Consider the following 24972-nt stretch of genomic DNA (forward strand, 5'->3'; position numbering starts at 1 on the left):
TTTACTAAATTTTGATTGGTTGAAAGTTATGAGAAAAATTAATCATAAAACTATACATTTAATACTAAGATTTAATGTATTTGTTAATAAATGTGAAATATCCAAAACATAGATTAATTTAAACGTAAGGAGTACAAAACAATGGCTTAGTCTCCTTTTCACTACATTAAGTAAAAATTATGAATATTTAATCATAAAATTGAGTATTTCTCTATCTCCATTTTGTATAAAACAAAAGAGAGGAATTAAATATATTTCGCGATCTCCATTTTGTATAAAATAAAAGAGATGATATTAATATATTTGTAGTATTGTAGAAATTTATTAAAATATTATATATCTGTATTAGGTAAATTTTTAAAACTTAAATTATAGATCGTGACGAAAAATTAGGGACTATTGAGTCATTGTTGAACATAAATTAATTCGAGTTGAAAAATTGGGCGTGTATAATGAAGCGTAGATGTGAGTATATTCAAGCACATTGAAAACATATGTTCCCATCTCCTTTTGATGTGATTATTCAGTAGCCACTAAATGAACAGCCCGATGGTTTATTAAATAATATTATCAACATTTAGTCCCAACTACTCAATTTAATAATATGGGGATTTTAAAAGTTAAGAGATCAATTACTAACGTGTCATCATATCTGTCCTATCAAAAGGGAAGAAGAAAGTTAATAGAAATCTTGGAGCCAAGTATAAAAGAGACTCTCAAGTTGGGAAGTCACGACACTACGACAAAAATAAAACCAAAAGCATCTAAAAATTCTAAGATTTCATTTTCACCAAGAAAATATGGACTTTGTGACTTCATTGTTCATGCCTGATTTAACTGACGAAGATGGATTACCGTTTACTGATTCTTTTCTTTCGCCGTTGATATCATACCAAAACCATGATGTTTGCAACCCAATCGCCGACAAAAATGGTGTAAGCAAGAAGAAACGAAGTGTGTGTGATACATATGGAGAAAGGGAAGCCAACAAAGGGGATGATGATCGAGAAAGCAAGAAGATGAGACACAGAGATATTGAAAGGCAAAGAAGATTAGAAGTCTCATCTCTTTTCAAAAGCTTAAGATCTCTTTTGCCACTTCAATATATCCAGGTAGCTATCTAAAAGATGTTTATCCGATCGTCTTAATTAAAACTATTTTTATTTTATACTGTTTCTTTCTTCCTCATTTTATTTTTATACTGTTGATATACAAAAGAGTATACTATAAAAATAACCAATGTTTTAAAAAAGGAGTACACTATGAAAAGGGGTATTAAAACTTTTGCCACTGAAATTACATAATCCTTAAATTTATTAATGGTATTTTAGTCATTTTACTTAATAAATCATTTAGTTTATGTAATTTAATTGCATAACTTACACCAATAATAAATTAAAAACTCATTTAAAACATAACCCCTCTCTCTTAATGAAACCCAGAAGCCCAGAAGTAATTTCTCTATATAGAAACAGATACCTAGGTTAATTCTTGATTTGACAAAACACCACAGATTAACTTACTTCGCTAATTCGGGCACATTTATCAAAAAGAAAAAAAACTAAACTTTCGATTTCCTCTCGGCGGCTCAGCCGTTCGCGAGTCGTCGCCTCTGCTCCGCCGACGTGATATTGTTCCGGTGGACTCCTCCTCTCAAACTCCAACTTCTATTTTGCTCTTATTTCTCAATCTCTTTTCAATGGTTTCTTCTCTCCAACCCCTATATCTAATTGAAAAACCTGAAAATGGCCTAATGTTCACCGTACTCCGCCGCTCTTCTTCGACTGGTTCTCTGCCAGTACCAGCTTCCTCAATTGGTTCTGATGGGTTTGTTGCTACTGACGTAAAGTCTCCATCAAACCAAAACTCAGGCCAAAACCCAGATGTTAAGAGTTTGGTCGGATTAGAACCTCCAAAGATTGATGCTCTTGTGGGAAGTGTGACTCAAGTTGAGAACTACAAAGATGCAGGAGGAGAAGCTGTTAATGAAGTCTCTACTGCCTCAGCTGTTCATGTTGATTCAATCATCGTGCAAAACCTAGTCACTGTTGAGGGTTCTTCTACTACAGAAAATATTCAAAATTCTGATGTATCTTCTTCCCCTTCTCTAGGAGCATGGGCAAAACCTTTAAGGATTTATCCATCCTCTCCATCAGTGGTTGATGTTCTGCCTGAAGCTGGATCAAATCTTCCTCTAGAACTATCATCCCCATCTCACTGGCCTTCTCTTTCTGTTAGCCAAAGTCGCTCTGCAAACAAACATACTAGAACCCCTCAATTGGCAAACAGAGTTACTGACAAAGCTCTGGTCAAGCCAAAGCCCCCTGCTCCTGAAGTAAATAAAGATGGTGATCTTCGATTCCCTTGGGCTGAGAAGATGAACCCATCTACCAGGAATCTCTACAAAACAACATCTCCCACGTACCTGGAAGATGGTACTCCTATGGTAACAATCCCGAGCAAACTTCTCCTTCATGGTCCTGAAAATCAGAAAGAGTACATTATTGGACAGTTTCATCGTTGTTCCATTCCGTCAGGTGGGCTCGTAAATGCTGTAGTTAATAGGATCTGGGGTAAGAAATGCAGAATCTTTTCTAAGAAACTAGGTGAGTCTTCTTTTTTGTTCCACATTCCAGATGAATCTTTACGTTCTTGGATTCTTCAGAGGGGATTATGGCATGTGGATGACTGCTTGATGTTTGTAGCTCCTTGGGGTCCTGCAGCTTCATTATCTCTTCCAGAGATATCCACTATTCCAGTCTGGGTAACTCTAAAAAATATCCCTAGTAGGTTATACTCTATTCTAGGAATAAGCCGAATTGCCTCTGCCCTGGGAGCTCCAATGCTGACAAACAGGCCTAGACTTGATCCTACTCTAATGGGTGAGGCAAAAATCTTGGTGGAAGTTGAATTGGACAAACAATTCCCGCAGAAGATCGCTTTGAATGACAAAAGAGGTACTATATCATTGGTTGATGTAGAGTATTCATGGATCCCAACTATGTGTGGTATTTGTGGACACTTAGGCCATAAAGACTCGAGATGTCTGCAAAAATCTGTTCAGCCAAGGAACTCTACTAATTCATCTATAGATCAAGTGGGAGCTTCGCTTGCTTCTGCAAGTGTTTACCCTTCTGTTTCTATCTCTGAAGTTAATCCAGATGGTACAAGTATTTCTGCTTCTGTTACTGTGGCAAGGATTGATTCAGCCACTATTCCAACAGTCTCTACTCCAGTTGCTGCCCTTGCGTCAGTCACAGGAACTCATGTTGTTGCCGTTGCATCAGTTACAGAACATGTCCCTGCTTCAATGGCTCCTTCACCTACTGTGAATATTGGTTCAGTCCATGTCCCACCCACTCCAGTCTCCACCACAGTCATTGAAGCCATGGAAGCATTACCTCCTACATCAGTTGCTACTTTAAAGTCTACATCAGTATCTGATGGCCAAGTACTAGCCTCTTCACCTTCATCCTTTGTTGAGATCCTCCCAACAACTACTGAGTCAGAACCAACTACTCCAGCCACCATCTTTAAAGCAACAGTAACAGCCACTCCTCCTAGCAAATCAGCCTTGTCTAAAGATGCTCCGCTTAATACAGACCATGCAACTACTTTGGAAGATTTTCCAGCCACTGGGAGTGTTTTCTTAACGCCCCCACCTGAAGCTTCAAGTGAAATTCCACCACCCACTTTTGGAGGTTTGCCTTTTACTCCTTTCACAGGTGATTGCACAGGTTATTTTAATGAATATGAAATGGCCCAACGATCACGACATGGAAGAGAGTTGAAACCATCCCAAAAAGTCCAAGATATGCAATGGCATACGGTAAGAGGTCGCAAAAGCCGGGGCTTCCGAGGGAGAGGTCGTCACGGAGACCAAAACTAAAGTTATTTAGTGAGCTAATTCCTCGCTCAATTTCTTCAAATGCTGAGAGATTTATGATGTAATTCTCTAGCTCCATATGATTTTGCCAATCATCTTTATTTCCCAAGCTTTACTTTGAACTCTATGATGTCAAAACTCATAGCCTTGTAATTTTATTTTCTGCAATTTAAATATGAAAGCCTTTTTTCGAAAAAAAAAACTTACTTCGCTAAAAAAATTCGGCATTTCTAAGAGAGTGCAAAAAGAAGTGTTAACCCTTTTTCATGCTAAATATGATTAGGGGTGTACTAAACTGAGAGTTTTAAGTGATTTGTATTAAAATGACAAATTCATTATTATTCAAACATGAATTTTAAAAACCATTTAAAATTTACTGTTATTGAACTTGATATTTCGTAAAATATTCTGAAATTCACTGTTATTGAAAATATTTTAAGTTGTAGAGTTTTAAAGTTTTCAGATGATCTAAGGTGTTTGAGCGGAGTTTCTTAGTTAAAAAAATAAATCTTAAATTCCATAGTTTAGGTGATATTCTAGAGTAATTTAACAAAAATCACTTAAATTTCTACAACTTATTAAAATCATCTAAAACTCTATTAAAAATCAAATCGCATCGAATGTTAAATTGAATACATCCCCTTCCCCCCCCCCATTAAAAATCTCTACAACTTAAATCTCTAAAGTAATTTAACAAAAATCACTTAAATCTCTGCAACTTATTAAAATCATCTAAAACTTCATTAAAAATCAAATCGCATCGAATGTTAAATTGAATACACCCCCCCCCCCACCCCAATGTGTGTAGGACCATTGGGTGAATATTTAACTTTGCAAAATTTATTGTACTTTAAATTTTATTAATTGATCTATTATAATTTGAATGGTATTATATGTATTGATTTTTTCTTGAGTAACCAAGTAAAGTAATATTTTTTATACATGAATTTTGTATAAAACAGTAAAATTTATTGAATTTTCTAAAATAATAAATTTAGAGATACAATTTTTGAATATATTCTATATTTAACTGTTGTAAATGGAGAAATTTATGTACTAAATACTACAAAGTACATTAATATCCATTAAAATATATTAAAAGTATGAGTTGCCTATAAAAACATAAATCAGTATGCATTCACTATGTTGAAAAGATACAAAAACAACATTTTTATAAAGTTATACTAAATATAAAAAGCTAAATTGTAAGTAATATATTCAATCGTTTTGTCATATAAACTAAAGAGTCTCTATACTAAATATTTACAATTATAAAATAAAAAATATCTGTGCAGATGCACATATCAAACTCTAGCGTATATATTAATATATATCGGGACCAACTACAATGCATTTATAAATTTATAAATGTTGTAAAAAAGATATTTAAATCATTTACCTACTTTGATTATATTCGTATAAGCTTGATACTAGTAAAATTTAATATTTAGGTACATTAGTTTACATATTTTTATCATTTAGTTGGTAGTTTATAGAAAAATAAATAAATGAAGGTTATGTATATCCAGCTAAAGTGGATTCCCTTTAGGAAAAATTGCCAAAACGGAACAAAATTTCAGCATAGTTGTCCCTATAGTATAAAACCATCATTTAGTTGTCCTTTTAGTATAATTTCTTTCATAATCCCAAAACTAACCCTTGATTAATCTAATTAAACACATTAAGCTAATATAATTTAAAACAAATAATAATTAAAAATATTTAAAAAGGGAAAATAAAAATAAAAATTTTAAAACTTTTTAATAAAAATAAACTTTGTAAAACTTAATAAAAATAAAATAAAAATAATTTACAATTTTTTTAACAAAAACGTTAAATCAACCTAATAAAAACAGTTTACAGAGTTTTATTTTTTGTAAAAAGTTTATAATGTTTGTAAACTTTTAATTTTATCAAAAATTTTAATAAAAATAAAGAAATTTAAAATGTATTTTTATAAAGTTTGTTTAAACTTTTTATTAATAACTTTTTGTAAATTTTTATTTTTATTTTTATAAAGTTTACAGATTTTATAAAGTTTTTATTAAACACATTAAACTAAAAGAATTTTTTAAATTTAATTTAAAATGTTTTAAAAATGGAAAATAAAATAAAAAGTTTAATATATTTAATAACAATAGACTTTGTAAAAATAAAAATAATTTACAAATTTTTTAATAAAAAATGTTAAATAAACTTATTAAAAAACATTTTACAAATTTTTATTTTTATAAAAAGTTTTAATAGTTTTTAATAAAACTTTAATTAAATAAAAATATAAACTTTATAAAATTAAAAATAAAACTTTACAAAAAAAATTTCATAAAAACTTTAAACTAATTTTATAAAAAAACATTTTACAAAGTTTTATTTTTATAAAAAGTTTAAAACGTTTGTAACCTTTTTAATTTTATCTAACTTTTTAATAAAAATAAAACTTTTAAAAATGTTTTTAATAAAAATTTTAATAAAAATAAAATTTGTAAACTTTATAAAAATAAAAATAAAACTTAACAAAAAATTGTACATAATTTCAAAACACCACATGTTGTATAGATATGTATCATAGAGAACAATAGTTTGTGAACAAAAATCAAAAGAAAAACTATGGAAAAACCATAGATTAATGAAGAAGACAAGAGAGAATCATTTTTGAAAATTTTTGTCAAGTAAAATCGAAAATAATACGTTTTAGGAAGTTAGAATATTTTTAGGAGATTTTTAGAATATTTCCTTAAATGAAACTTTCATTAATTTTCGCAAAAATCAGGTAATCTTATCCGTAGAAGGCGCCGTCTAAAAGTTTAGAAGATTGACAAAAATCTAGAACACGCTTTCTACTTTTAGTAGACGGAAGAGTACATTTTAGAAAACACATTCCGCGAAATTTAGAATATTTAATAAAAGTAGAAGATGCTTCCGGACGAAAAGTAGATAGCTTTAGGATTAGTAGAATGCGCATTCCACTTTTTTAGAAAACTAGTAAATAGTAGAATGTGCGTTCTAAAAATAGTAGATGAACGTATTTATTTTAGAAATCGCTTTCTAATATACTATTTTCCGTAGAAGACACATTCTACCTTTAGTAGAACATATTTTCAAATTTTTATTCATCAACTTTTTGAAAAAAGAAAAAATACCAGCTTGTGTATATAGGTGTTTTATTAATTGTTTATATTTTTAATATTTTTTGATTCACAAAAGTATTTATTTCATTAGTTTTCAGAAATACAAAGAGTAAAAAGGAGAAAAATTGGACAAAAAGAATTTATACCAAATGGACAATACCCTTGTTTTTTTGTTCTCTATTGGCAATTTTCCCTTTAGTTTAAGTGGGATCTGAAGTTAATTAACGTTCTCTCCAACTGATTTAATCTTTATTCTTTTTTGACAAAAAACCAACTGATTAATCTTTCCCCCCCCCTCCCCCAAAACAGATTAATCTTGTTTTTCTCAACACTATTCAATTTAATTACACTTAAAACAGATAATTACAGTGTACAATGAACATATTACTTAATTTACAGGGCAAGCGCTCTTCAGCAGATCACGTTTCTCAAGCAGTTAACTACATCAAAGACTTGCAAAACAAGATCAAAAAACTCAATAAAAAGAAAAATCGGTTAAATAAATCCATACCGGGCACAGTTACGGCTCATCCAACTACAGAGGAATGCACTAGTAGTGTATCATCATCATTGTCGACATCATCACGGAGATGCTCATGTGCAGATGACAAACACATCACGGTTATTGTCATGCCTTGTTTTCACGGCATGGAGATCATCATAAGTTGCTGTCTCGAACGAAACCAGTTTCGTCTCTCGAGTGTTCTTCAAATCTTGGCTCAAGAAGAAAGGCTTAGTGTTGTTAGCTGCCTCTCAACTAGGCTGCAACAGAGATTTATACACACAATTGTTTCTCAGGTAAAATTATTACTAAAACATATCATACAGGTTGCTAACATCATTTTTACTACTACCAGACTTTTATTTGCTTCAGAAATTATAAGTTTTAGATTTTATTATTTAAAAAGAACATTTTTTGTAGTAATTAAAATCTGTATTTCTTTTTTATTTGAATTTTTAACTAATGACTTCTATGTGGTTATTATTTTAGTTTGACCATCTATTGGTCTTTGTTTCCAGAAACAAAACTGCTACAATTTCCTACTCTTCAACGAAAAGAACATATAATTTTCTGGTATCTCTTATAATATCTTTAGGTAATAATCTGCGTACATTTTATAAAATATTTATTAAATAATAAATATTTCTTTAAAATATTTTAAAATAACAATAAAATATTTTTAATATACTTTAATGATTATATTAAATGGTAATTCAATTCATGTATAACATTGTTCCTGAAATTAAAACAGTTAAATATTTTTAATACAATATACTATATTTTATATGATATTAAAATAAATAAATATATACATTTTAATTTGAAGATATATTAAGTGAGGTGTCTTACTCATATGATTTATGATCACTTATATATATATTTATAGTAAAAGTTTTAAACTGTTGATAAAAAAAATTCAATGTGAGATTTTTAACACTTTTAATAATTTATAATCTTTTTAAAATCGTGAAAATATAAAAAACAGAAATTTTATTATATGATTAATGTGATTGTATAATTTATTATAGTAAATATAAAACTAAAATTAGTAGAGGAAATAATTTTTTTTATCAAATTTTACTATTTAATATCATTAATTACTATATATGTTTTAAATCACATTAGGTAATTCTATATTTTTAGTTAAGAAAATATGAAGGTTATTGAATATTTTGATGACATATTAGTTTTTGACAGAATAATTGTGATGACATATGGTAATGATAATTGTGATGACAATACATCACTGGTTTGTTATAAAAATCATAACGACGGTGACACATCAGTATTGACCTTTCAAAATGCTTATTAGATAATATATAAGAAATCGAAATATAATACCATTTTTTCATATTTATTTAGCCATATTTACTCTATTTTTAAAGAGATAAATAGATACTTATAATTTTAGGGTTAATTAATATAAATTTAGATTTTGGAGTTGAGGATGGGATTTTAGAATGTAAGGTTTAGGATTTTAATAAATATATATATAAATATGTAAAATATTTTTATTTAAAAAAGAAAAATAAAAAAATCGACTTATAAAAATAATAAGCCAAAAATTTAAAAAATTCATTTTTTCTTAAAGTTTGGATTTAATTATAATTCAAAACTAAAAAAATTATTTTTAATTTTTAAATAATTATTTATATTTATATATCTAAAGATGTAAGAAGTCTTTTGACTCTTTAATAAAGAATATATTTTTGAAAATATATTTTAACGAAGATAAACATGACTGATTGTACCAATAATGTGGTAAAAATGAAAATTTTCCTAATATTTAAGCTACACATGCTATAATAATAAATATTAGTGAAACTCACTAGGCCATGACCAAAAATTTTGACTTGTATTATATCTTATGTATAGAAACTAATAAAAATATATCATGGTTTCAAATTTTCAGGTCGGCAATGGAACAAAAATCAACATTTCGGAGCTTAAAGAGAAAATACTGAATATGTCAGCCATAAAGGAATATGTAGGCGAACTTTAATGTATATTTCACTTTTGTTGTTAGTTAAAGTTTTAAAGACCGACTATTTTCTTTTGTCAAAACTAACACTTTCTTTGTTTCTCAAAAAATGTCATTGAGGAATTTCACACAGATAAAAAAGTTGCCAAAATAACTTAAAATTTTAATAAAAACGCAAAAATAAACTTCATAATCAATCAAATGCAAAATTAACCTTAATGATTAGTAAAATTACCCTTTACCACTCAAGATAAATCACAAAATGAATAACTGAATCAATCTAATTTTGTATACCTAAGATAAAATGTCTAAATAAAAGAAAAATATATTATTATTTATAGTTATATTTTATTTATTTGTTCACATATAAATTTATGGAATGTCTTAAACATATTAATAAATGAAAATGAAAATTTTTTTGTCATCAAATAAAACACAAACTCATCCGGTCTCTATGAACCACACTGGTAACTCCGCATCCATATGAACGACGAAAGACGGTTGTTTTCCGACACTGCGTGTTAGACAGTCTGCCTTTAGAATCTTCGTCCGAGGTACATGAATGATCTCTGAGTTGATAAAATTTTCCCTTAAAGTCTTGATGTCTTCCAAGTAGCTTTTAAATGCTGGTCATTCTTTTGGTTCCGAAACCATCTTTACCAGTTGAGAACAATCTGTTGAATGAAATAATATTTTATATATACAATAATTTATATATATATGCATGAAATAAGATTTCTTTTATATTCCTTCATGTAATTTGAACCGTTTAACATTTTAGTTAGTTTTTATTTAATTCTCAATATATATATATATATATATAATTATCATAATATTACCAAATTATATTTTTAAATCTTTGACAACAACCAAACTAAATGCAAATAACAAATTTAATTAAAACTAAATTATTATGGTTAAAATTAGAGGAATAAATACGATACAAAATACACAAATAATAATCAAGTTGTTTACATATTATATATCCAAAACTACTATGTCTAATAAAAATAATACTATTTAAAGTAAATAAAACATAAATTACGAAATGATTTAAATCAAAATATTTGTCAATTATTGTAATGTATTATTTTATAAATATTTATATTTGTGCAAGAATACTGAAAATCATGTAGAGATGAATTATAAGGTCACATCATTAATAATTAGTGTAATCTATAAATTGGAAATACGTTTGTCCGCCGAACAGGCTAATATCAACATTTCCCCGAAATTATCTCAAAGAAGAAGAGATCCTTTCAGATCTCTATTTTTAACTACACATCAATTTATTGGCCCAAATAGAGTCTAAACTGGAAATATTATTTAGCCAATCTATAAGTTTTTTTTTTACTGAACCCCATCTCTACGTTAGTGATGAGCATTGTACAACACTAATTTTACCCTTCTTTTTGTTTGGTAATGATTGCATTGTATAAGTTTTTCTTTTTGCTGTAATGCATTTATATAGTTGAGAAGTAGTTTTCATACGAATAGGACCACACACTGCTTTAGATGCGAGGTGCCTTAAATCTTAGACTTAAGACAACGACAATGCTGTCCCATTTTGTATGTCTGGACCAATTATGTCCCTCTTTATCATTGTTTCTTTCTTATTTTCAACATCTGACGAAATATTTCAATTTCATAACTTTCATTTTGTAAAACAAAAGTTGTTGTTAACCAGGAACTCTTGGCCTAGTGATAGTGGAACTCTAGATGAAGTGTTCATCCTGAGTTTAAGTTGTCTTGGCCTCTTTTCCGCCCATGCGTGCCTGGATGAAAGATCTCGTAGGAAATTAGTCTGGGTTTATCGTTTGGGATCTCTGCAGTTATAAAAAAAAAACACTGTTTTGTTTTAGTTATTTTATGTTTTAGTTATTTTTGGTTTTTAGTCTCTGCTTATATCCGAGTTACTCTATTGGAATTTAAAAATTTAATATAATCAGTTGTTAAAAGAAAAGTTGATTTGTAAACAAGGGAGAAAGGAAATTATAGTTTCCCTATTGGTAGAGGCGTGTATCTTTTTATTTCTATTTAATTAAAAAGAATGAAAAATCATTCTTTTAACAGTTTAACTTTATGTAATTTATTCACAAATCTTATGCTATTGTTCTACTTCAACTCTGTTGTTTTCTTCTACTAAATTCTCCCGGACATCCACATTAGAAAGTAGAAACTAAAATGATATTTATTATAATAAATATTCATATATTGTAAGGACATTCATTTATAGTTAATTGTTTATAAATAAAAGTTTATGACACTTAACATTAATATTAGAATATATTGTTATAAGTTTAAAATTTTACAATAGTGAGTTCCTAAGTGGGAATTCGATGTTTAAATTATATAAATATATTAACAGCACTAAACCATTAACAATGATGGTTATATGCATATCTCCAATGATAATTTCCAAAATCAACATTGAAAATGGTGTACCTTCATTTTTGATAATGACATAGAAACTATCATTGGAGATATGCCAAAACCCGTATTTTAATGATTATGGAAGAAAAAATTAGCAATAAAGATATTTTTGAAATTTTCTGAAAATAAATTTGTAATAAAAAATATTTTGAATTTTCTAACTCAGTCTTATAAATTTATTCGGTGAAACTGTAAAGTTATATTCTATCTGTTTTAAAATAATACATATTTTAAAAAATTTACATTTTTAATAAAACATATTAACACTTAGTTATAAATGTATAGTTTTTGTAGTTTTATATTTCCTACTTTGAAAAATGAAATTAATATTTTTGAATTTCATAAATTTTCATTATTAGTTGACAAAAACTTTATTAAAATATAAAAAATGTATCTTTTTAAAACACAATTTTTCTCTACAACATGTCTATTTTTGAAATGGAGAGTAATACATTACGTCTTGTTTTGATTGTTGTTGCTTTCTAGTTAAAACTAGTATTACTTACTATATATTGTTAATGAACATTTTGTTAAATATGAATAAAACTAACTGCATCATTTATAGATAGATGTGGATCACATATTTTCAAAATTTATGATTCCAAAATTCATTCGGATTGTGGAAGTTCCCAAAATCCAGCGGTTTAACTAATGGTTTAAAAGTTCTGAGACTCAATTTCAAAAAATGTAAATTATGTAGATTACGGAAAAAAAGTTACAAAAATTTTTAGTATGGTTCACGTCATAGCATCGAACATAGATCTCATAAGACGGCTTGGAGAGGTACAGTCACACGTATTCTTATATGGAGGTAAAATTGTCAACTGTAAAATCATCTATATAATATTTTTCATCGTTGTAATATTATAATTAACTAGACGTTAAATATAAAATTTTCGTATCTTTTTTCTTGAAACACAATTATTATCCAATTCTGGACACGATAAACATATAGATATCAAATATACAAATGAACGTACATAACTAATAATATTATGGACATAAATATCTGAAATTTCATTATGGAAAAGAGGATATATGTAATACTCATTTTTAACCTTTAATAAGCCAATGTTTCACCAAACCAAGCAAACTAAGAAGGATGTATTAAATCTAAAATTCGAAGTGATTTAATTTTCAATGAAATTTAGATGATTATAAGAGAATTAGAAAATTTAATATGATTTTTGCTAAAACACTCTATAATTTCATATAAAACAGTGAGATTTGAATTTTTATTTTTATTCCCCTCAAACACTTTAGAAATACTTAAAGTACTCTAGAATCTTCAATTTAAACTTTGTTTAGTGTTTTATAAAACTACAAGTTCAATAACACTAGATTCTAAATTATTCTTTTTAATTCATATTTGAATAAAAGTGAATTTGTCATTTTAATACAAATCACTTCAAAATCCTAGTTGAATACTCTCTACAAGCTCTTATGTATGTATATATGTATGTATGTATGTTATGTATGTATGTATATATATATGTATGTATGTATGTATGTATGTGTATGTGTATGTGTATGTGTATCATACCAAAAGAAAGTGTGTGTAGTTAAGTAATTTCTCATATTTGGAGAATAACATATTGACTTCTCGTTTGCCGTCCAAAAAACAGACTTTTCATTTGATCGTTCCATATTCCTTTAGTTTCTTAATTTCAAACTAGACTCGGTAAGACGAAATTTAAAAACTGCTATTACTTTGGTTCAACGATTATCTCCTTGACGTAAAGTTATGAAAAAGTACACGTTGGTAACGTGCTTTATACAACTATACATACTCATGAACCTAAATTTTGTATGCATAAAATTAAAGTACATATCTTCTCTAACCAGAAAAAACACCACTTTTTCTTCTCTTGACTATAATATGAGAACTAACAGTGATTTAACAACTTCAACTTAAAAATTAGTTGAAAATTATGAAAATGATGAGATAACGAAAATATCTTCCTACCTTTAACGACGGGACCGGTAGACACACCTAATCTTCTTACACCAACTGAGCTAACAACACCAAATTAATAGTACTATCTAATGGAACAAATACAATTATATACTCATCTAAAACTTATATGGTTACTTATGACTTATGTTATGTGATACAGCTTTATTTCACCATTTTTTAGTCATGTAACCTCTAAAGCAGTAAAACACAGATAGTCAAATTTTCTTTTACAACAAATGATCTGAATAACTCAGATATTAGTACAAAATGCTCAACTACATTTATATGATATCTTAACTTTATATTTGTATCGCTAAACCGGTTTAAGTAATATAAAGCTGTTGAGGAAAAATAAGATAAAAACTGATATGGACTAATCAGAATTAAGATCATTAATATGAGGTGTTCGGACCAGTCCTTCAATTGGATCAAAACTAAAAACACTGATTTGTTTGTTTTCACTACCAGAAACATTTTTTCATTTCTTTCTTAAAAATTATTTAATCTATAAAACAAAAATAATTATAAATAAAAATAAATAATACATATTTATAACAAAGGTGAAAAGGAAACAAATAAAGGGGAAAGAAACCAGGACAGCTTTATATACGTACGTTGATTTCTTCCATTCTCTCTCTCTTTCTCTATATCACGAGCTAATCGTACAACCAAAATCAGGTCGAAGAATCAGGGTTTTCAGGACAATACCGAGTTTCGCTCTCCGTCTTCTATCAAGAATATGCAAGAAGCAGCGTTAGGTATGATCGTAGGCGGAGGAGGAGAAGGAGACGCAGCCGTGGCGGCGGAGCAGAATAGACAAATGAAAGGTGAGATAGCTACACATCCCATGTACGAGCAGCTTTTGGCCGCACACGTGGCATGTCTGAGAGTGGCGACTCCCATCGACCAGCTTCCGATCATTGAAGCTCAGCTTTCTCACTCTCATCATCTTCTCCGATCTTATGCTTCGACAGCCGTTGGATTCTCGCATCATGATCGTCAAGAGCTCGACAATTTCTTGGTACGTTAATTAGACTAATTGTTGTATAAATTAGTCCCTAGTTTGATTTCTTGTTTTGTTCTTTGTTTTTGTTTTTAAGATTGATTAATAATAGAGCAAGAATGAAAAGTTAAATTGTTTTTTCGTTTTGAAAAATTTGCTTTTGCAATGATTTAGTGGTTACTTTTACAGAATTTTTGTGAAATTCAAGATATAATTGTTAATGATTGCTAGTGGACTAACTATGAGAGAAATTATAAACCTATATCAATCTTGTGTGCATTATGTTTTTAAGGAATTCATGTTTATAAAATTCTTGTGAATTTCAGGTGAATTGTGAATAATGTTATGAAAGATGTAATTAAACTTTGTCATTTCCATGCAATTTGTGCATTTTGAAGATACTATCTTCAGAAAACCTTGACATGTTCTCCGTATTATATACACATACATAACATAAGCATAACGTGTAAACATACTGATTTATCTTTAGGTGGTCTCATGATCATGTGCTAAATTAATTAGAGTTAGTCAATGTAAAATGTCATCTTTTTTGGTAAGCAATGTCATCTTTGTAATTACATTTAAATCATATATATATTTAAACTTGATTATTCATGCTGGTTGAAGCCGGTTACTCCATACTAAAATTTGAAACTGCATTAAAGTAGAATTGATATCTCAACTACAGTTTTGGAAGTAATTTGCTATATTAAATTTTGAATTTATATTTATTGAAATTAGGTAGAAATATGCTATATAGTGATTTAAGCGCTCAAAACACACCACACAAGATGGACGTACTTATATGCGTGTATGCATATATATATGGAAATATTTATTGAACATAAATGAATTGGATGTTCATAGTAATGTATATATAATAACAAAAATTGGACACAGGCACAATATGTAATGGTGTTGTGTAGCTTCAAAGAACAGCTTCAACAACACGTGAGGGTTCATGCCGTCGAAGCTGTGATGGCTTGCCGTGAAATTGAGAACAACCTCCACTCTCTCACAGGTTTTTTGTCCTCTACATTTTCTATTTCGTTTGTAAATATCAAGAAAAATAGTTCAATTTTAATATTTTGAAATTTATTTATAGTGGTACCGGAATATATAGAATAATGATTATAAATAATATATGTACATTGTAAATCTCTTAAATTTGACTTTATAAAAACCATATATATCCATATTAAATAATAAATACTATATTATATAAAGTTATAAACCACGCTGAGTGTTCCAAATAAAATATAATAACTAAAATTAATTTTCTGTTGGACAATAGTTTATTTACAAACCATTGAGTTAGGTATCTAAAAGGTTCTTGCTATTATACCAGATATGAACAGTCGGTAAACATAAAACTTATACTTATTCTATTTTATTTTAGTTGTTATTATAGTTATATGCACACAAATTAATAAAACATATGATTTTGTATATATATTTTCAAAATAAAATACAATTATCTATACATTTAACCATATTTCAACCAATAGAAAATATATTAGAGAATTTTGTTAATAAATTTTGTAGAAAATTTCTTAAAAGAAACTTATTTTGAAAAAAAAAATTATCTACAACCATATAAATTATCGATCATGATATGACTAGTTTTTTAAGCCAATTTTTTTTTCAAAAAGGATTAGTTGTAGGAATCTTGTTTTCTAAACCAAACAGATATTTCTATAGGAACTTTATTTATTTCTTTCATTTACTTTTACAGTTACAATAGGTACATCTACATCAAAAATTATATAGACTAAACTTTACAGCTACGTACATTCTAACCGATCACCATGGCCCTCAGTGCCTCCAAAGCTTTAGAGATAAAATTAAAGGCGTGCAAACTGCTGGAATTCATGATCTCAAATATGTATATTAAAACCAAATACCAATAGTATATCAATATAGAATGTATGTTTATAAAATGTATTGATCCCTTAAGCTATCGAAGCTGTTTGGCCTTAAACCCATGCTCAAGCACGGTCACATTTCCAACGTAGTAGTCTAGTTTATGTGTTTTATATTTACTTTTTGTCATGGCAATTAATTAATCCCTCTAAACCTAGTAGTAGGACTGTCGGAGTAAACATATCGTGTAAACTTTCTCTATTCCCGTAGGAGCGACATTAGGAGAAGGTTCCGGTGCGACGATGTCCGAGGATGAGGACGATCTTCATATGGATTTCTCATCTGATAATTCCGGCATTGATTTTAGCGGGGGACACGATATGACGGGATTTGGTCCATTGCTTCCGACTGAATCTGAAAGATCTCTTATGGAAAGAGTCAGACAAGAGCTGAAACTCGAACTCAAACAGGTAAAATATTGATATGTTATGAGTCACCACGATAGTACGTTTATATATCTACTTTATTGGATTTTTGGGTAAAGTGTTAAGTTTTATTTACCGTTTCCTTCTAATTAAATTTGTCCTTTTTCGATAAGGGTTTTAAATCGAGAATTGAAGATGTAAGAGAAGAGATAATGAGGAAAAGAAGGGCTGGGAAATTGCCTGGAGACACAACAACTGTCTTGAAAAATTGGTGGCAACAACATTGCAAATGGCCTTACCCTACTGTGAGTACTAATTACTAAATAGTACTATATTTTTCATATTTGTACGAACCAACACCCATATTTGGGTCCAATTATTCGTTTGCGTTTGCATTTGCATTTACGTTACCGATTTCATGTAGTAAATATTATAATTATTATAACATGAAACAAATGCAAATGTAAACGCGACGAAGCAATCTGGCTCAGTTTGGACACTCAATAGTCAATGCATGCTTTTTATAGCCAACACACATACATACTCTTCTACATACGAATTGAAATTTACTAATAAGTATATAACCGGATCAACCATATTGACCGTTAGGGCCGGTCATAATATTTTGGGAACTATTCAGATTGAGAACTATGATGTAATTGACAACAACAAATTATATAATGTAAAAGACCGATGTGATTTGAACAGGAAGACGACAAGGCAAAATTGGTGGAGGAGACAGGATTACAGTTGAAGCAAATCAACAACTGGTTCATTAATCAACGCAAGAGGAACTGGCACAGTAACTCTCATTCCCTCACTTCCTTGAAGTCCAAGCGCAAACACTGATCTCTTATTACTGGTATACAATTGCCACTACATTTACATATGCTACTTACATTCCGCAGTATATAATTCCATTGATCTAGTAATAACGAGGTGTGATTATGAATATCATGTACTTAGCTTATTTTACATCCCAACCACTAAAAGGTTTGTTCTTTAAGTGATTTACTTGTTGTTATTGGATTGTGATTCAATACGTGTATGTTTTACTTTTTACTGCGATTCATCACAACAACTTTCACTTTCTTTCACTTGCTTAAATCAAAGCGCAAACTCAATCTCTCCTTACTAATTAAGTATACATCTTCATACTAATTACATTGCTTTACCATACATGATATATGCAGTTTATGTTATTTGGTAATAACGAGATGTGATCATTAACATACTGTTCTCCCTTTCTTTTTTAACAAAAAAATACTGTATCATGTTCTTGCTTTAGCTTATTTTACATCCAACCACTAAATCGTTTGTGTTTTTAGTAATGTAGTTATTGTTACTAAACTAAAAAAACTATAAATTGATAAAGTTAAAACATTTAGACTTTATTAATTCATAAAATGATTTATTTATGAGAATTATTTAAATTAGGATCATTACCAAATGTAAGTCAATCAATTCTTAACTATTGCTTTGAAATGATTTTTATATTTCAAGTTCATGATGTTTATTGTGGTTCAGAGAGGCAAAAGCAGCATAGAGTTGTAGCCTCATCTATGAAACTGAGAAGTTGTAACGTAAGAACATAACTATTGAGTTAAGTAAGAATTGAAAACCCTAGTTATTGAATTGATTTTGAAATATCTTGAAATAATCAAGATTTCCCTAATTATACATAAACACACAACTTATATAAACCACACAAACATAATTAAAAGTCACTACAAGGGTCCACAACATTAGCTCCATTTTCGTCTTACATTTTTTCTTCATAGCCTCTTTTTCCAAGTGGATTCAATGATTCTTTGTTTCACTTTATAAATGGATCATATCACGTCTCACCACTCCTTGCATAGTTTCAAAGTCAAGACAAGTTTATCTCTTCTGGTTCCTCATACTGCATGGTTCTCAATGGGTTAATGAACAAAATTTGCAACTAAGACATTGTAGACAGTATAGTTCGAAGAACTGAAACACAAACTTCTCAACCATCACATAGTAGATGATCACAAATATAATCAAATAAAGAGAGGATCATACACACACTGTCCCTTTTTTTATTCTATTTTGTAAAATTTGGTAGCAAAAATCTCTTAAAAACATATCAGTAGAGAGAGTTATAAGTACAACAAGTAGCAACAATGGAGCCAACGCAGATGACAAGTGATGGTAGAAGAGTTGCATTCAAGAGATGGTTTCTTCCCAAGTATCCTCCCAATGTTATGGTTGCATCCGCCACAACCCTAGCCAACGTTCCAGCTTCCGTCGACAGCAATCCTCCGTTGTATGTTCCTTTTGATAGCCTCGATGACATTACCCTCGATAACAACGATAGGTTCACACCTTTAGACAAAACATAAAACCGTTAGAATCAATCAGTTGGTTCTTAAAACACACAAAAAAAAAGAGTTTTGATTACTAATATATATACCTTCGAGTACTTCAGCAGCGACGAACATTACTAGACCAGAGATTACGTATTGAGGTACGGTGTATGGAACAAACAGATTAAAACTGAAGAGGATCCCGATAAAGACGATGATCTCAGATGTCAAAAGTATTTGCCTGCAATAGAGACAGAGTTCGCACCAAAAACACCATCAAGCTTCATATGAATTCAATGACCAACAAGCATGAAAAAAACATATATAAAGTTTCAGACTTACCTGTCTTCAAACATGTTACTGATGTAACTTCCCACAAGAATGTTGATTGGTAGCACCGTGAGGCCAAGGCAGGCCAGAAAGATGGCAACGGAGCTTGTTGTCCAACCAAAATAGTATGAAGTAACCACACTAGACTCCGACAGTAATATCTCCATGGCGTATTTGAGCATGAAGTAGATCAACAGTTGAACCTGACACCACACAGGAAGGGCTTTCAGTCACAGATAACCTTTCTAACATTCCTAGGATGATTAGGAAAGATGATGATGATAGATACCTTAACAGATGGAGTAAGAAGTCGGTATGCATCACCGAAAGAATTTGCAGGTCTGCGAGAATCTTCTGCAGATTCTTCGCTTTCATCGCAATCCTCTTCGTCTTCGTCTTCCACCTTGAGTCCTGAAGTAATCAGCAACGGCTTTCGAAGACCTTCCTCCACGGCTCTACTATTCTCTTCTCTCTCTGTCACTGCATCATCCAAGAGAGTGCAATCAAAACTCGTTTCAATCAGTAAAAGGAACAGTTTTACTATCAAAAAGTAGATTACCTGAAGTTGTTTCATTCGGGTTGCTTCTTTCTTGATCCTCTGTATCACGCAATGGCTCCTTGAATGAAATGCACAGCCATACCAAATAGAAAAGCCAAGCCACAGCCATAACCCACCCAGGCAAAGTGGACTGGTTAAATGTCAGCTTGTAGATCTTGAATTTGATTTGGAGCAAACCGGCGAGTGCAGGACCACAAGCCATTCCAAGAGCACTAGCACTCACAAAACCTGCTGACGCCTGCATTCGGATTCTTAAAGGCACACAATCACTGATGTATCTCCTGTTCACAGCTCTTGCTGATCCCAGCCTGCAAAATTCAAAAGGGTCGTCATAACAAGGTTTCCTCTTTCACACCGTCTCCATAGGAATATTAAAGTTTTGAACTTACCCACAACAGAGACGGCCGAGTAAGAGAAGCCACATGGAATTGGCATCATAAGCCAACGCATACATTAGGTTCCCTATAAAGAGAGCAATGCTGCTGAACACAAGAGGTTTGAAGTAAGACTTGTTGGACCAGGCGCTGAAATAAACCGAGGAGAAAACTTGAGCCACGGCCATAGATCCAATGACGATACCACAAACCGTTGCTGCAGCTCCAAGGCTCATGGAATAGTCATCTGCTGTAGGGACGATGATGTATGTGTTGACCATGTACAAGAACGTGTTTCCTAAGTTCAGGAGTAACGAGTTGAAATGGTAAGTCCGCTCATCGATGGTATCCTCTGAAGGAGTCTGCAAATCATCTTGCATGATAAGAGCATGCTGTGCCAAGAAGTTGAGGAAACTCGTTGAGTTTGTTAACTTGTCCACTGCTGTCTTAATTGCCTCAACCACTGGGTCCTGCGGAGTTTAAGCAAATAAGCAGAGGATCTTGATGTGTGATATAATATTTTAAATGTATTTATTTACCTGAAGAGGAAGAACAGGTTGGTCGTAAATTGAATAAAAACTTCCTTCGTGTTCTTGAAGCTCATGAAGGTTGCGAGATATTGCCCCAACAACAGCTCCTACACCCTATAGATTCCATACACAGAACACAACATTAAAGATTCATATAGATGAAACAAGTGAAAGATCTGTAAGACAAAAGTTTATTTACCACGTGCTTAAACACTTGCTGAAGCTGTGAGTAAGGATGGTTAGCTCGGGTTTTCACGTAGTAGTCGGCGAACCTATAGCCAAACCGTTTGTCAAATTTCTTAAGTATCTTGCGCAGACCAATGGCGTTCAACTCAACGAACACCAGGAGCTGTAGAAGATCCCTTCCGACATCTCTGTATGATTCTCGTAGCTCCACAATTTTCGATATGTCAGGCTGCTCGAGAACAGCATCATGCGTTTCCCTCAACGTGGCTAGTCGCCCTGAAAGCAACCCTTGTTGTTCCAGCATGAAAAGGACAGTTTTCTCAATCTGCAAGATGATGGATCGGTTTTAGTATCTAAAGAAGTTCCGTCTGATCATCTTTACAGTCTATGTATAATAATTAACTTACTTGAGTATCGAGCATCCTGGAGAAATCTTTCAGAACATGGCGAGGATGTTGAGAACCTCCTCGTATCTGCTCAGCATATTGCTTCACTTTCTTCTTCATCATTTTGTAATTGATGTAATAGCTACACAGGAATCATCAGAGCATCATTAGCAACCAAAAAATCAGATGATCAGATCATAAACTAGAAGGTTTACTATATGGCTAAAACGGAGATGTCATAAGCAGATGCATTACCCTCTCCATTCTTCAATTTGTTTCCGCTGCAGATATTTCCCAAAGCCACCATCTTAATAAGAGCCTGAGAAGAATGTGGGAGATTAGAACACACCCTGGTATCACTTATATATAAAGATTTTGCGGTTTTTGTCAACTTGAGGAAGCAAACAAAGAATTGGTGTGTGGCATACTGAAATGAATTTTAATACAGATACGTAATAATATTTATCTAAGTCAATAGCATTCCTAAAGTGGAAAGGAGAGAGAAAAAACAGATCCAACAACATTTGACACATTCAACCTGTCCAAGGCCTAATAATACACACTGAGATTTCAATCAACCAATCCACAAGAAGCCCTGCTCAATGGAACTAACAGAGAACAGATTCAAGGTATTGACACAAAACAGGTTTAAGAAAAATGAAAGGAGCAGAACCTCAAATGGGTTGTGAAGTGCTGCGCATTGGGTTAGTGCTGAAACACAATAAAGAAATCAAAACAAGAAAATTTCCTTAAAGCAATTTTCAATATATACAGGTAAGAAAGTCAGCTAGTGAATGACTGGCTCAGATGATACGATATCAGGTAAAAACCACTGAGGACAGTAAAGTACTAAAATCAAATCAAAAATCATCTGAAGAAACAATTAAAACTCAGCTTATTCATACTTTTTTCACAGCACAAAAGTCAGCTTTATATATATATATATATATATATATATATATATATATATATGCCTAAAGACTCTTGCATTTCAATTCAGAAAGATGTTTTGCTCTAAATCTCTAACAAACTAGCCGAAGCAGAGATCTTGATTTATTTATACATATATATCTATCAATAAGCTCACAGTGTTTATTTTTCTTACCCTGTATCTCTTTCCTCCTTCTTCTTCTCTCTGGTTTCTTCCTTCAACACAAAAGCTGATGTCTTCCTTGAGATCTTATACAGATTTAAAAATCTGGAAATAGATTTAAAAAAAGTGGGCAAAAGGGATCAGAACACGAAGGCCTACTACACAAGATTATAATAATCTATATAAATAGATGTAAAGTGGAGTAATGATTTTATAAAGAAGCAGCCAACTTGGCTTTAAGTAGGCAGGCACACCAATTGTTTTTTAGTGTTCCACAAAACTCAGCCAAAAAAGTTTTTTTTACAAAAAGTTCTAATAGATGGGAGTCACATCGAACCTTAGATTCTCTCTTCTCTGTCTTTTTGTTATCAAAGCAATTAAACGACAAGAATTAACAACCATTACCTTTTAAGAGATATAGATGACCATCAACGGAGGAAATATCACAACAAATCTGGATCAAAAGCTCTTTCCTTTACGTGTTGAAATCGACAGAAACGATCTTACCAAAGGATCTTCGCTATCAATCGCAAACCCAGAAAGGTTTCGATTCTTGTAATGAGACCCAGAAGAGAGAGAGATACAGAGAGAGAGTTTCGGAGTAAACAATGTGATGATTAATTTGCATTTAAGTTGTGAGAGAGAGACCCAATCAATCATTGAAGACCAAAAAGGAGAGAAATCAAATCTTGTGTGCCGAAAGTGCTAAAGAGACACGTTTCTTTAAAAGTGGGCTTTTTTGTTATTTTGCACAACTTCCAGGGTGGGTTTCTTAACTAGCCCATGAAACTTTTGGGGGTCAAAAATGAAATAATGAATTTGTGACGGCTTTCTGTTGAAAAAAAAAACTATTAATGTAATATTCTCTGGTGTCGTTACTCGTTAGTCGTTACAGATTTCCGTATTAATTAACAAGTATTCACAAATATCTGTCATTACGTGTTTGCTTTTCATTGGCCCTCGCCATTGAACCTTATCATTTGATTTGCTAAGGTTCCCTGACAGAAGAGAAGAGAACAAAATCTTTTTACCTAGTGTCTAATAACATTATGGGTTCACGACATGTGTCGCTATAGTCTTTCACACCAAACTCCACTTTTAATTATTCATTATGTATAAAGAGCAGAAAGAAGCTAAAGAAAAACGAAGACTCATCTAGAAGTCATGTCTATCCATTAACAAAAGCAAGTGCAGTTGTGGACCTGCGTAAGAGAGTATGAGTATATGGCATGCATCTCTCTAGAAGTCAGAAGCTCAAAGCTAAAGGTGATATCTAGAATCTAAATCATCATACATGCATTGTTTATCTTTTTGAGGTGATTATCATATAATTATTGTTTTCTGAGAGGGTATCAATTTTGTCATTTTATTTAACAATGAAATGTTAATTTCAACAAAGCTACAGTGGTCTTGAGGTACAATTTACTAAACTTCAAAGCAAGATTGGTGTGGCAAATATTAAAAGAGTGTTAAGGTACAAGATATGCTCCAAATGAGTACTGATTATTCTCATCTTCATTACTCGTATATATTCATATCTTCTGAATACAGAAGCAAGCAACTGTTAGTGTCTTCCTCTAGAATGCTGTGTCTCTCTTTGTATATAAGCATACAATCAAATTTACTTTTTCTCATTCGATTTCAGAGTATCCATTTACGTGAAACTGATCCGCCTCCGTTTCTACTTTACGCAGGCGAGCTCGGACGTTTTCTAATTGTTGAATAGCTCCTTCACGTAGTTCTTCTGAATTTCGAATATTATTTAATATCCGCTGCTTTCGGTTATCTAATAAATCATTTAATGAAAGTAGATTATATTTCCATTTAATCATTATCTTGAAAGATGTCGGACATAAGAATGAATTTAATCTTTTCCACCGAAGATCAATGCAATCAAATTTACTTTTTCTCGTTCGATTTCAGAGTATCCATTTACACGAAACTGATCCGCCTCCGTTCTACTTTACGCAGGCGAGCTCGGGCATTTTCTAATTGTTGAATAGCTC

At 31.0% G+C, this 24972-nt stretch overlaps 3 protein-coding genes across 4 annotated transcripts; 2 read left to right on the forward strand and 1 right to left on the reverse strand.

Annotated features, from left to right (window-relative positions):
* Positions 1 to 712: 712 nt before the first annotated feature.
* On the forward strand, positions 713 to 9596 carry LOC108825854 (transcription factor bHLH125-like). Its single transcript, XM_056995432.1, has 3 exons — positions 713 to 1112; positions 7414 to 7812; positions 9429 to 9596. The coding sequence occupies exons 1-3, from the start codon at positions 801 to 803 to the stop codon at positions 9516 to 9518; spliced, it is 801 nt and encodes a 266-aa protein (XP_056851412.1). The 5' UTR covers positions 713 to 800; the 3' UTR covers positions 9519 to 9596.
* A 4775-nt stretch (positions 9597 to 14371) lies between these two features.
* Positions 14372 to 18270, forward strand: LOC108824054 (homeobox protein HD1). Its single transcript, XM_018597388.2, has 6 exons — positions 14372 to 14497; positions 14566 to 14908; positions 15791 to 15911; positions 17024 to 17223; positions 17352 to 17483; positions 17887 to 18270. The coding sequence occupies exons 2-6, from the start codon at positions 14627 to 14629 to the stop codon at positions 18025 to 18027; spliced, it is 876 nt and encodes a 291-aa protein (XP_018452890.1). The 5' UTR covers positions 14372 to 14497; positions 14566 to 14626; the 3' UTR covers positions 18028 to 18270.
* Positions 18271 to 19165: 895 nt separating this feature from the next.
* Positions 19166 to 23599, reverse strand: LOC108828220 (SPX domain-containing membrane protein At1g63010). Of its 2 annotated transcripts, XM_056994465.1 has the most exons (13): positions 23372 to 23599; positions 22979 to 23071; positions 22547 to 22584; positions 22129 to 22192; positions 21895 to 22015; positions 21501 to 21812; positions 21311 to 21415; positions 20787 to 21241; positions 20398 to 20705; positions 20128 to 20318; positions 19851 to 20041; positions 19616 to 19749; positions 19166 to 19527 (listed from the first exon to the last, which is right to left on the reverse strand). In XM_056994465.1, the coding sequence occupies exons 5-13, from the start codon at positions 21994 to 21996 to the stop codon at positions 19289 to 19291; spliced, it is 2037 nt and encodes a 678-aa protein (XP_056850445.1). In that variant the 5' UTR covers positions 21997 to 22015; positions 22129 to 22192; positions 22547 to 22584; positions 22979 to 23071; positions 23372 to 23599; the 3' UTR covers positions 19166 to 19288. The 2 variants fall into 2 exon arrangements, with proteins under 2 accessions (XP_056850445.1, XP_056850444.1); XM_056994464.1 differs by lacking the exon at positions 22547 to 22584.
* Positions 23600 to 24972: the final 1373 nt, after the last annotated feature.

Source organism: Raphanus sativus, chromosome 9, assembly GCF_000801105.2.
Source record: "Raphanus sativus cultivar WK10039 chromosome 9, ASM80110v3, whole genome shotgun sequence".
Taxonomy (NCBI): Eukaryota; Viridiplantae; Streptophyta; class Magnoliopsida; order Brassicales; family Brassicaceae; genus Raphanus; species Raphanus sativus.

Bases quoted from the DNA above. Each gene is read 5' to 3' on its own strand.
- LOC108825854 (XM_056995432.1), top strand. From the start codon at position 801: ATGGACTTTGTGACTTCATTGTTCATGCCTGATTTAACTGACGAAGAT. The intron at 1,113-7,413 runs GTAGCTATCTAA...CTTAATTTACAG, and splicing joins TGCCACTTCAATATATCCAG to GGCAAGCGCTCTTCAGCAGA. The intron at 7,813-9,428 runs GTAAAATTATTA...TCAAATTTTCAG, and splicing joins TACACACAATTGTTTCTCAG to GTCGGCAATGGAACAAAAAT.
- LOC108824054 (XM_018597388.2), top strand. From the start codon at position 14,627: ATGCAAGAAGCAGCGTTAGGTATGATCGTAGGCGGAGGAGGAGAAGGA. The intron at 15,912-17,023 runs GTTTTTTGTCCT...CTATTCCCGTAG, and splicing joins CAACCTCCACTCTCTCACAG to GAGCGACATTAGGAGAAGGT. The intron at 17,484-17,886 runs GTGAGTACTAAT...TGATTTGAACAG, and splicing joins GCAAATGGCCTTACCCTACT to GAAGACGACAAGGCAAAATT.
- LOC108828220 (XM_056994464.1), bottom strand. From the start codon at position 21,996: ATGATGAAGAAGAAAGTGAAGCAATATGCTGAGCAGATACGAGGAGGT. The intron at 21,813-21,894 runs GTAAGTTAATTA...ATCATCTTGCAG, and splicing joins CCAGGATGCTCGATACTCAA to ATTGAGAAAACTGTCCTTTT. The intron at 20,319-20,397 runs GTAATCTACTTT...TGGATGATGCAG, and splicing joins CCCGAATGAAACAACTTCAG to TGACAGAGAGAGAAGAGAAT.